The sequence below is a fragment of the Hyposmocoma kahamanoa genome, unplaced genomic scaffold (genome assembly GCF_003589595.1).
Source record: "Hyposmocoma kahamanoa isolate Upper Pololo Valley unplaced genomic scaffold, ASM358959v1 92, whole genome shotgun sequence".
Lineage (NCBI taxonomy): Eukaryota > Metazoa > Arthropoda > Insecta > Lepidoptera > Cosmopterigidae > Hyposmocoma > Hyposmocoma kahamanoa.
Window position 1 is genome coordinate 1,320,252 of NW_020654748.1, and position 13,758 is coordinate 1,334,009.

The 13,758-nt window shown below is 37.1% G+C and overlaps 1 protein-coding gene across 2 annotated transcripts in view; it reads right to left on the minus strand.

The window, feature by feature from the left end:
• LOC113236493 overlaps positions 1 to 11,767 on the minus strand; it is a 93,998-nt gene extending 82,231 nt beyond the window's left edge. Inside the window, exons 1-2 of one of the 2 annotated variants that reach the window (XM_026472593.1) lie at positions 11,501 to 11,573; positions 6,983 to 7,119 (exon numbers count right to left, since the gene is read on the minus strand). In XM_026472593.1, the coding sequence (XP_026328378.1) occupies positions 6,983 to 7,119; positions 11,501 to 11,573 (210 nt within the window). Of the gene's footprint in view, positions 1 to 6,982; positions 7,120 to 11,500 lie in introns of both variants that reach the window. The other variant, XM_026472594.1, reaches the window with a different exon arrangement.
• Positions 11,768 to 13,758: the final 1,991 nt, after the last annotated feature.

Here is a 13,758-nt window from a genome sequence, read left to right on the forward strand (position 1 = left end):
TTAATGGAAGATCTGAATATTTTCAGAAGTAAATCGTTCACAAGCTGTATAATCTTCAGGAAGTGCCTACGGAATTCAGTCATCATTTCCAAAGTTTATCCCCTCATCAGGGCATCTTTGTTCCCAGCCAAGTTTATTGATATAACTACCAAACAGATGTGTATCATCTCTAAAATAACAGGAGATAACATAAACATTCTAACTATGCGGATTGTGGCCCACGCTCGTCTTCGGTGGTCTAACTATTTATCTGGATCTATTTTAAAAGATTTGGTCAAGTGTGAGCGTCCCTGCTGTAGTGAGAGATTTGTTCTGTCGATCTCAAAATCAATATCGATACTTCAGGGAAAAAAAGGCGTAAAAGTCAAACTTCAAAGTTTGAAAGGTGAAATAAAGTCGAGTGAAATCATTTTTATTAAGGTTTTTAAAGCTATTTTTACGCAAAAATTTTGTTTTTTAATGAAAAATTGTTTTTTTCTTTTTGAGTTGCCAGAGACGCACGGCTTTTATTTCGTCTCTATTTCTGGTTATATACTTGATGGCCAAGCATGAAGCTTCATTCGCACCATGAGTCGTTTAATTTGGTCGGACGGAGAATAGGAAGTAGACACCCAGTGCCGGGCCCATACTAGGGACGAGTATCCTTCCGTCTATGGGGCCTACCACAACCTCTCAAAACAATATTACTTTAACCTTACATTAACTTTTCGTATCATGACGCGCTTAAAGTAAGCTTATTATAGTAATGTTAAAACTATGATGTTTTATTGGCAGCTTTGTGACTATTCATTCACTCAGTTCGTACCATGACGCGACTTTGACATTAAAGTAATATTGTTCTTATGTCAAATTTAGCAAGCTTAAAATAGTTACTCGGGCACAGTGGAAACAATACTATTTTCGAATTTATTGTCTAAATAATGATTAAAAGTTAAGTTGAACTTATTTATTTACTAAATCCCTTCAATATTCTGTTTATTTTTTTATTTAATAGTACATAGGAAATAATTTATCATTAAATAAAAATACGCGATGTTTATTTCGTAAAATTATGACAGCAATACCTATAGCTCCTTGGCAACACTAACAGTTGACACTAGACTATAATTCCGAAGTCACAATGTAACAATCAAGACTCCGCTTATTTTGTTTATTTTTCTTCATTAGAAAAGTAATTGAAAACAAAGTAATTTTAATAGATATTATTATTACATACTTTTCTTTTTTAACAGTTACAATTCTCTGAATGTAAATAACATTAAGTACTTTAACATTATACTACGATAAGACGATTCGGAACATCAAGAAAGAAAAAGATGATATTATATAGTTCATATAGCGTTACTTCTTTCAAATTTTAAGTGAGGAATAGACAATATTGGGAATCATTCGTTCTTTCAATCACTTTAGCAATAATACATTGCTTGGTTGACAGGTTTGTTATGGTACGAATATGAGTAATATTGTAATAAGCTTACTTTAAGCTTACATTGAAATAAGCTTGTTTTTGGAAAGGTTATGGAAGGCCCCCAGGGCCATGTGCCATCAGTTAGTGACATGCCACTTGGCTCTAGTACAGCGGGCATGTTAACTGTGCCCAAGGCCCGGCGGATGATGTAGTTGAGGGTAAAGGGAGGACTTTTTTACAATTACGCAAGTCTATCGTTTTATCATCACAGCGCTAACATGCAATGCGTTGCGAGCTTTTATTGTAATGCCTTACATATTTTTGTGTTTGTCCTTTTGTTATTTAATCTTTTGTTTTTTTTAATTTAAAAATAACAATATCTTATCTTAATGCTTATATTGTATTTATGTACTGTTGCTTTTTTACTATTGATTTTTCGATTTTTTTTTGTTTATATGTATCGCATTTGTGTGTTTTGTGATAAATAAACCATTTATCTATCTGTCTATCTGTCTTTTAACAATAATTAGATATCTTAAGAACTTAGCCATAGTAGCACATTTGCCATATTTGAATCCTAAACTGCACACAGGTGCCCCAAATTCTTTCAACTACCGCATTCAATCATGCAAGGTGAAGGATTCCTAAAGTTCATAGTAATGTTACTATATCGAGTGAACTTGTTCTTTTTATAGGTAACGAGACGTGACGTATTGTTTCAATCTTTGATCTGTAACGATGATGCGTTTCCCTTTAATGGGGTACCATGTTTAATGTTTAGTGGTGATCATCTGCAGAGGCAATAGCTTCGCGGATTCTGTAGCCCGTGTACTGGAAATAGTTTGCCCTTCATTGTTAGCTAGCGACATGGTCACACATTTAATTTAATTTAGTGGAATAGTTTACGAACTAGAGTAGTTTTGGTGACTGAAGTAGAAAATGTAGAAAATGCACAAAAAAAAATTTTGTTTGATCTCATGTTCCATAATCTAACCGTAAAAAACTTGAATAAAGTATGTAGAAAATATCTATAAAACTTTGTAAAAGTTATGATTAGTATTGTATCTATTAACTGGCTCCATGGCCGAAGCATGCTGGTTTGCCACAAAAAGGTCCCGGGTTCGATTCCCGGGTCGGGAGAAATATTTGTAAGGCTTACATTTGTTTCTCTCGTGAATTTGGGTGTATTTTGTGGTGTCTATGTGTGTGTCCATGGCATCCGCGATACAGGATTTCGGGCTGTGGGTGTGTGCGTTATTATTATTTTTATATTATTATCTATTTTTAAACGCATAACGCACTCTAGTATATGTATCGCCTTCGTAAGATTACTAGGTTATACACTGCCAGACACAGATCTTTTATTTTTATTTTTACAGATCTATTTCTTTTTTATGCTATCAAGCGACGAGACAAACAAGTCATGGGCCTGGTAGTAAGCGACACGTCTATCCACGACAGTTGCAGTGCCAGTCAAGAGGTTTAAATCGCAAAGAACTTAGGAGCACTGCGACTGTACCCGTCATCCTGAGACATAAGTTGACAAATCCGATATCCATGTAATTAATGTCACTAGCTCCCTTATCTTTCAAAACCGAAACCCAGTGTTGCTCACATTACTGCCTGGCGGCAAAACTAGGGGTGGTGGCTGTACTTCCTTAGTTTTTACGTTGTCCTAAAAAGAAGTGTTACCATAACGCAAGCAAAGGCAAATGGTATTTGTTTTCATCCTCATTTGGCATCAAACAATGTAGCAGAATCCATCTCCAACCTTCTAATGGCCGCGAGTTGACACATGATTCACCGAAGCGTGAAATAGAACAGATTTGCATAAAATTACATAGACGCGACGTCTGCCACAGTCCACAATTCATATGTAAATGCCACTTCGGTATTTGTGGTATTTGTGCAACGAACTTATGAGTTAGATGTGTCTCTTCAATGACAGTCTTTGTTCTATTCAATGTCCAAACGCTATAAAAAATTTGCATATTGGTGAAACTCCATATTTATATTACATTCGATTTGATATCGTATGATTTCTTTTAATTTTTATTTCCAACACCCGAATCGAACGTCAAACTGTCGTATTCGAAACGGAACCGAAATGACGTCACACCCGTACGATTACTCGACTGGAAAAGGTAGATGGGAAAAGGCTACAAACTTTATTCAGAACACAGTTATCGAATGAAAGTTTAAATAATTTGAAATATAGTCTGGATTTTGTTCAATTGTCTTAATTTATTTTAATGCATTCCTATATTTTAGGCCTTCAAAGTCTTATAAGTGTATATAAAAGGATTTGATTTTTTCTTATACTCTATTTCACTGACTAACTCCGTAAACGCTGTTGGATAACGATACCGAATTTAATATAATAATAGTGTATAGTAAATATAATATAATATAATAATAATAACGCACACACTCAACATAGCCCCCTACTAGGAAATACCGAAAACCCTGTGTCGCAGGTGCCATGGACACACACATAGACAACCACAAATTACACACAAACTTACGAGAGGAATAAATGTAGGTCATACAAATATTTCTCCCGGCCCGGGAATCGAACCTGGGACCTCTGCGCGGCAGTCCGGCATGGTAACCGTTCGGCCACAGAGGCAGTTAAGTATAAGTTAAATAATAACATAACGAACAAATATAGTACCAATCGAGTCCGGGAAAATGTATAAAGTGCAATCAAAAGTAAGTAAACAAGTGAGACGTTTCTAGACAATGATTATTTAACGAATTAGATCTTTTTTTTGCGAACAAAGCATTATGTTGGAAAAAAAAAAAACTATTTTTCCGGATATAAATAGCGCATATTTGTTTTTTCTAACAAACCGTGTCCATGGAACCTGTAAAGGGCCCGAAACGTTGGTAAGTTCGAAAAAACAAATATACGCGATTTAAATCCGGAAAAATAGTTTCATTTCCTATGTGTAACAATCGCGGAAACCTAAGAACTTGATAAGAATTATTTAATTTCAAAGGGCGCGATTTGAGCGAGATAATAATAGGGGTTAAAGTATGAAATTGCCGATTTGTACTGAAAATCTAAATTGTTTATTTTTTTAATTTTTAACAAATTTATTTAATCAAAATAGTTGCCATTATTATCTATACATTGCTGCCATCTAATGGGAAGGTTATTAATGCCTTTGCGATAGAACTCCGACGATCTAGACTGCACAAACTGTGTGAAAGCATTTTGTACTGCCTCCTGGGAAGAAAACTTCTTGTCACGTAGATAATTGTCCAAATCACGAAAAAAATGGTAGTCCGTTGGAGCAAGGTCTGGTGAATACGGAGGATGACGAATGGTTTCTAACTGCAGTTCCTGAAGGGTCAAAATGGTTTCTCGTGCTGTGTGAGGTCTCGCGTTGTCGTGGAGCAATAATGGTGAAGATCGATTCATGAGTCGGGGCTGTTTTACTGCTAGTTTTGTCAACATGGTTCGGAGTTCGGCACAATAGACATCTGCCGTTATTGCTTGACCAGATCGGAGAAAACTATAGTGAATAACACCATGCTGAGACCACCAAACAGTTACCATTACCTTTTTATTGGTAAGTTTTGCTTTAGGACACTGTTGTGGCATTTGACCGGATTTGACCAGCCATTGCATTTTTCTTTTCCGGTTATCATAAAGAATCCACTTTTCATCACATGTTACAATTCGATCCAATATTCCTTCATTTCTGCACCGGTACAACAAGGCAACACAAGTTTCAACACGCGTTTCTTTCTGCAGATCAGTCAAATCATGAGGCACCCATTTTTCGTATTTTTTTATTTTATTGATTTGACGCAAGTGAGTCAATATTGTGGGTAAGGTAACGTTAAACCATGCCGCTAATTCCTGGGTAGTTTGACTAGGATCGGCTTCCACTACCTCTCTTAATTCATCGTTATTCACCTGTGTGGGCGGTCTTCCTCGTGGCTCGTTCTTTAAGTCGAAATTTCCATCACGAAAGCGTTTAAACCAAAATCGCACGGTGCGTTCATTAGTAGACCCCTCTCCAAACGCAGCATTGATATTGCGGGCTGTTTCTGCCGCGTTAGTTCCGCGTCGGAACTCGTATTCAAAAATCACTCGAATTTTCGCAGTATCCATCTAAATATAAATAAATATCCATTGAAAGTCGATATTCAAATGATTCAAATTTAAAAAAAAAAAATCACAGAAACCATTTGAAAAAAGTTTCATTCGAAAACCTCAAACCATGAAGATTCTATGAAAATTCAAAGAACCTATTGCAATAAAACGGCAATTTCATACTTTAACCCCTAATATTATTCTCGCATAGACAACTGGTTTCGATAAATGTATTAAGCATATCATGGAGTTTTGTGATTTTGAAAGTAACCTCGCCAACAAACTGTTTTTGCAGAAGTATAATTGTTATCTTATACGCAGTTTTTAATGAAGATAATAGTCCATAACACCTCATCGTCGTTCGTAAATAGGCGTTACATTGTAACTTTCATGCTACGTTAAGTTGTTAAACTTATATCGTGTACTTATCGTGAATTTTATGACCAAACTTTCTATTTTGTAAAGATCTATGCTGTGGATTATAATAGATCTAATATTCATCAATTAATTTTAGTAACGTTATACTTACTATTCACAACCTTTTTCCAGTCGTTAAACGGGGTCTCAATGAAATACGCGTTTCATATGTCAGGCAACATCATAAGTTAAGGCCGATTCACTAGAGTTTTACGGCTTGTAATAAATTTGAATCAATGTGACGGCATGCACATTTAATTACTTATCTACAACACTATTGCCTGTGGTTGATAAGGTAACACTTGAGCTGTTTAAGGTCATCAAAAAAACCTTTACAAAGCATTTACGCTTAAGTTTCTTTAACGAATGAAATATGTTTGTTATATAATTAGGAACATGCTGCGTATGCGTTATTTTACCGTTTTCGCACGTAATAAATATTATTTGTTTAAATACTGAAGGACATTAACTTCCCACGTTTCGGACAATAAAGATAAAAGTATGCAATTCAGTAGGTATTAATGCTAAATTAATGCCTACGTTATAAACTTTATTATAAGATCATGATCATGCCTTAATTGTCGATAATTAATTGTTACGTGTTTATTAAGTACTCACTTCGAATATATATGAGATCGGATACAGTGTTGTGAGCGGCTTACTAACCGATCGACGAAAGCTGCGGTGAGGTGGACGTCTTGTATCGAAATACGTGCAAGTAGGTACACATTAATTGCCCGTTGAATAATAATGTATTCATTGACATCTTGAACGTCTTTGCGAATATGTAAATGGAATTATAATGAAATATATTCATATTCGAAAAAGATAATAGTCTTACTTATTGTACAATTAAGATTATTACGTCAGCTTTAAGTTCGCCATAGAATTAGCTGCGCGCACGTTTTCCTTCAAGAATTATTTATATATATATTCTAGATATTATATGAAAACTATTAGTGGCGCAGATGCTACGCCACAGAAGCGACAGTAGCGCGTATATAAGCGTCTTATAAGAAATGGCCCTTAGAAAGGGGGCATGAACTTACCTTGCAGGCAAATAGCGCACTCTGCCACGTGGCCTTGTTCTCGCTAAAGTAGTAGCAGCTGTGGCCGAGTCGGATGAACTCGGGCGGGCACACGTACGACATCTTAGTCGAGTTCCGGTGCCCCGACACGCCTTTACCTATAGACGTAGAACGATATAAATAGAGCTGTATATGAGCTATATAAGGGGATATAGAGGTTGTTTATACGCTTCGATAAGCGTATTTGTTTACTAAATTTATTTTTATTCTGCATTTATTTTTCGTATTATGTTAGTCTTTTGTTTTTCGGAACCTTTGTTATATCCATTTGTAATTTTTATGTTGTTTAATATCAACATCATAGAGGCATATCAAATACGATTAAAGAATGTTTTATAAAAGCTTTCGTAAATGGCTTATATCACTACAATTTGTTTTCATGCCACTCAAAACTTCAAACATGCGCTTTGTACTCATACCGATTTAGAAAACCAGTAGTCACCGTTCTATTGTGAGCAGTAATAAGTAGAGATACCCTTTTAGCAGACTAAAATAATCATAAACAACAATCAGTCCAGTAAAGGAGCGAGATTATCCATAATGGTAGAACGAGTAGGAAGACAAGTTCTTCTAGGTATTTCAAGGTAATCTAAATTGGTCGTTGGCCTGTCTTTTCGTCAATTGATGCAAACACATGCAAATTTTGAATATGCAAAAGTTCAAGGCCGTATATTATTTGTCTAGTTTCGTCAGGAATGGCGGAAATAAGTGATTTGAGTTGTATTTCCATGTTGCTTTTACGACTTACAATTTTATTACTTAGTTTTTTAAGGTATATTTTGATGTGTACATAAAAAAATATATATTAAGTTGTAGTAAATAAAGTAATTAACTACGTAATTTTAATTCCTGTTATGTGTAACTATTTATAAAATTTATATTATGTACACATACACACTTTACACAAATATACACAAACACGTTTTCATCTCACTGTAACTCTTTCGACTTTATTTTCCTTTTTGTTTTATTATAAGGGTTGCCTCATATTGCCGCGGGGGTGCATTAAAGCGAGTAAATGCAACATAAACTTTATTCTCAATGAGATAAGGCAACATTTCGTTAAAGTAAAAATGAAAACGAAGCTGCAGTAAGTGGCGGAGTGCAGTGGCGGGCGCACTTTATGAAATGCAACTTACTATATAACATATTCTTCACGAAATAAAATATGCATTTCTACAAACGAAAGAGTAAAGCCTCTAAAGACTTTGCATTCAAAGAAATACCGACTTTATTAAGTAGAAAATGAAATTGTATATTGTATAGCATCTACTAAGCAGTCTGTTTTTTAAAGGAATACATAGGGCGCAATATAAGCTCCCGGAAGTGGCCACTTACTTAAACAATATTTAAAAAGTAATTACAAAATTGAAAATGGAACTCTTTGGCTGTAGAATGCAGTTTATTTCATCTGACTGCCACTTGTTTTTACATTGTGGCGTCATTTTACAAATTGGTTGTTGAACATCACCATGGATTTAACTCGTGAAAATTTTCGTAGTATGATTTTCTACGACTTTAAGTGTAAGCTAACAGCTCAGCGGAGCTTCGCTCGGCTTCAAACTGCTTTTGGCGTTGAAGCACCATACAAGACCACTATTTATAGCTGGTTTGCATAATTCAAACGCGGTCGTGTGAATCTCAGTGACGAATTTCGTGATGGTTGCCCGTCCACTGTTGTGAACAACAAAAACATCGATGCTGTGCGCCGCATGATCAAAACAGACAGGCATGTGGCGTACCATGAGATTCGGGCATCTTTAGGCACAGGCATGAGTCAAATACTACACAAACATTTGGGTGTGAAAAAGCTGTGCTCTCGGTGGATCCCATACAATTTGACTGAGGCTCATCAAACGGTGCACTTGGTGCAATGCCATGCTTACCAGATTCAATGAAGTGGCGTCAAATTTAGTACCAGGTGACGAAATATGGGTTTATAGTTACGATCTCAAAACTGCTTAAGCAATGGGTCTTTCGAGATGAGCCGAAACCAACCGAAGTGGCGCGCGTGCAAAGTGCCTCTAAGCGGATGATTGCTTCTTTTTTAATAAAACTGGACACGTGGCTACTATTGCTTTGGAGAATCATTGTACCGTGAATAGTGATTAGTACACGACCATTTGTTTGCCGGAAGTTATTGACAAACTTCATAGAAATAACTGTAAACGTCGTATCATCTTGCATCACGATGGCCAGACAGACAAATGAATTTTTGAAGGTGAACAACGTTGACCCTATGAGCCATCCCGCGTACAGTTCCGACCGGGCACCTTGTGACTTTTATTTTTTTCCAAAAATTAAGAACCATTTACGCGGTCAACGATTTTCGTCACCTGAAGAGGCTGTCGAAGAGTATGAAAAATATGTTTGAGAGATTGTCACGGAGGAGTGGCATAAATGTTTTCAAAATTGGTTCATTCGTATGAAAAAGTGCAATAACGCTAACGGAGAATATTTTGAGAAACAATAAATTCATTTCTGACCATTTGTAGTATTTTTTTCTTATTCATTCCGGAAACTTATAGTGCGCCTCACGTATACCTTATAGTTGTGAAGGTAAGTTACACTTTGTATTGCCCGAGGCGGGACAAGTAGTCGACGCCAGATTGCGTCGAGCACCACAACGCAGCGTGGTTTTACTCTTTTATTAATTTTTAACCGACTTCAAAAAAGGAGGAGGTTCCCAATTCGACTGTATGTTCTTTTTTCTTTTTTTTTGTATGTATGTTACGCGATAACTCCGGTATTTGTGATTTTCATGATTCTTTTTTTGTTGGAAACTTCCATAGTGGTACTTCCATAGTGGTCCCATTTAATTTTGAAGAAAATCATCCACCTTTAAGGGTGGCCGTTCACGCATGAAGATTCATTTTTATAAATAGCGCCTAACTTTAATTTAGGAGCAATTATTTTAATGGTTGATTTTGCTATTTCTCCAATTTGAGGCGTTTTTCTCTCAATATACTTTGAGTAGTGAGAACCGATTATTATTATCTCCAGTGTCAAATCCTGTATAGTGGCGAACTAGGTGATATTTCAATAAAACTTAGCAAATAGACGTAATTCCATGTACTTTTGAGGTCGGTTTTCTTAGTACTCTGTACTGAGATTATTATTAGAAGAAATGTATACCTTATTTAGTACAGAATATGTTCTATAGTATATTGCATTTTACAAGGTGCGCCTGCCGCAGCCCGCCGTCGCTTCCTGAAGTTTCGTTTTAAATTTTTTGTTTAACGAAATGTTGCTTTATCTTGTAGCGAATAAAGTTTATGTTGCATTTGCCGGTTTAATGCAGCGCTACGCTACTCGCGCAGCCCGTCAGTGGCAATATCAGGCAACCCGTACCCTCATAGCTATTATTAAAATGTTTAACACCACGACCGTAGACTCATTGTCATTTACTTGATATTGTATTGAGTAGAAGCCGTGGTAGCCTAATGGTTTGACCAACCGCCTCTCAAGCAGAAGCCGTGGGTTCGAATCCTGGCTAGAATTTATGTGTGAAATTTAATTTGAAATTTACCATGCGCTTTGCAGTGAAAGAAAATATCGTCATGAAACCTGTACGTCGAAGAAGATTCGCAAACCTCGGAACCGTATGAAGTCCGCACCCTGCATTGGGCCATCGTAGCGGACTATAGCCTAAACCTTCGCCTGAGAGGAGACCCGTGCCAGAGAGACGTGTAAATGTGTTGATGATGGACATTTGATGATATTACAATAATTAATCTGATACTGCTACCAGGACTGTCTGAAGAATAACCAACTCCTCAACTACTTAAGCGTGAAACACAGAGAAAGGGTGCGGGTCCGGCGCGTGTCGGATCGGGAGCACGGCGGGTGTAACTACGTGTATTTATATGGACGACAACACACCACGAGCGGGCGCTAGACGGGCGCAGATTGGGTCCTGCGCCCGCTCGTGGTGCGTTGTCTTCCATAATATATACACGGAATTACACCTGCCGTGCTCCCGACCCGCCCCGAGCCCGACACGTACCCGCTGTCAGTGTGTTTCATGCTTTAAATGGAACTATTGTGTTTTGGCTCATTGAACTGGTGTCGATGAGTAGTTAGCTTACATATGGTGACTAATTAGCTTTTCTGTAGTACACCGTTTTGTATCGGGTTTTTTTATTTATTTAGCAAGTGCTCATTACCAGACTAGCGATATAATTTAATAGAAATGTAGTTTTTTACTTATTTTTTATTTTATTGGCCAGTCAACAATTGTTATACCAATTATATAGTCAGAGACATACATGCAAAAACTAAAAAGTGCAGAATCTACTACAGACCGACACTACATGCACAGTAAATTATTGCAGTGTAAAAATAAGTTACAAAAAGCATTAACTAACCATGTAAGTTACTTGCAAAAACAAATATATAGCACGGAGAAATCTAGGAAGCCTGCGGGGAACATGAAATGATGTGAGGCTTAGAACTGAACTGCAGTTCATTTATACTTACATTGCGACCAAAACACGATGAAAACTATAGCTGCTATTGCCAGCACCTTCCCTCTCCGTTCTAGAGCTTCCATTTTGATTTTTATTTGTTTATTTATATTACTGAAGTTCACAAAATCACTAGCAATGCAAAATTCAGATTAAAAGTATTGAACACACTGCCACTATCTTTTAATAAAACACAATTTGCAATTAAAACAATTACACATTTTGCTTTGTTTTATTGGGAATGTAATTTAAGTAGTACGTCAAGGTTCACCGTTTAATCTGAAACAAAGAGAAATAGATTAATAAGTAACATGTTTTGTAGCAGTAGAGCTCCTTGTGAAAGAGTTCGTCCAGGGAAGTACCGCCACCGCAATGATTTCTGCCGCTAAGCAGTAACGTAAGTATTACCACAGATTACTTAATAGTTATAGATGCATCACTCTCATACAAAATCGAAAATACCTACGCTATAATAGCCTCCTAAATCTGATTTATGACACCAGGCGCTCACTACGAGGAAAAAGGAATCTAAGCACGCTCTCAGAGAGGTGAAGATAACGTTGCCCGCCGTGTGCAGTCGTGCGAAACCGAATGCTCATAAATGAAAGATAAGTATAAGAGCTTGCGCCGACGTCGGCGCACTTAGCGGTAGGCGTTTTATTGCATAACCTTGAGCGAGTGATGGAGATGGATGTATTACTGAGTTTCATTTTGAAGGGTAAGAGTTCTGGTGAAATAACAAGCACATGGGACTTGTCAACTTGTCTCAGGGTGACGGGCGCAATAGAAGTGCCCCTCAAATCTTTGTGATTTAAAGCTCCGAATGATACTGCAACTGTTATGAACGGGCGTGTCGCTTACCACCAGGAGCAAAACTTGTTCGTCCCGGCACTTGGTATCATAAAAAAACCGCGCAAAGAAAGGTTAAAAGACCTACTACACATGACATGCGAAGACATAATAGCCACATTGAATCGGGTAGAATAGAAACAGGTTGAGGAGGATGATGGGGCGGTGTGGCCCGTTTCGTCGTGAAGAGGGCAGGGGGAAGACGTAGCTGCTCCTAGGTGTTGGGGGGGTTCCGGTGCGCAAAGTCGATCCCGGATCCCTCCCACTAGAGCACCCGAGAAGGCCACCGTGGGGTTTTAGCCGGTAGGAGTCCGGCATAACCTCTGCCCCCGCGGCGGAGAGGTATTCTAGGAGGATGTCCCCACGAAAAAAAAGGTGGAATAACAGGTTAAGATCATTTTGGTAAAACTTACAGATGAAACACAGCTTGCATTGAAAAGAATAACTTTAATCGTTAAGTTTCTTAAAAAAGAATACAAAAAGAGAAAAAGAAATAGATAATAAAATAAATTATAAAACAAGTATGACCGGACTTCACAATATTTCAGTCAGCTCAAGTTCTCTACAATACTCTACATAACCATATGACTCCTGGGTATCTGAAAGAGCGTTTCAGCCTTCTCAGCTTTCTTCGCTCTCTCGTTAGGTCCCTGTTACCTTTTCCGTCCTTCAATTCCAGTTCTTATTCTCACTCCTACTCTGTTCTTGCGATCGGATTATGAAACGCAGTTCCCATTACTGTTCGCGATAGTGAATATAACTCCTTGGATATTTTCAAAATGAGAATTAAAGAGCACTATTTATCCACTGTTCCATCCATTTTATAGGTATTATATTATGAAATATTCATTTATGTAGTTAATAATGTTTTTTATTACATTTATTTGTAATGCACGTAAACCCGTATTGTAATTATTTTGTCCTGTATTTTGGTCTGCAGGAAGAAATTTCATTTAGAAATGAGGAATACAAACAAAAGAACAAGACAAAAGGTCTGTGTTCTCGTTTTTACTTAATATGATTTGTGTTTTTCTGTGCAATAAATGATTAAATGAAATAAAATAAATAAAAGTATTACAATGATTACTTGCTAAGGATTGCGGCGATCGGTAAGCGCGTCCGACAATATACCAACGGTTGCACTATGCTGTTTATGAAAGGCAACAATCTTACTACGGGGAATCAAGTTATCAAATAAACTATTTTTCTTTCTAAATTCGAAAAATAAATCTCATAACTGAGCGAATCAGAGACTATAGAAATGTAGCAATGTCGGACCCACTTCGGAAGTCGCTTGTGCACTAAGTCCGATTCAAATCCGAGAAAATACGAAAGTCACTTGAGATAAAATGGTCCCTGTGACATTTCGGACAGTCATTTTTCACCGGTGTTCTTCACTTCATGTTTTTGGTCAACCCTAAT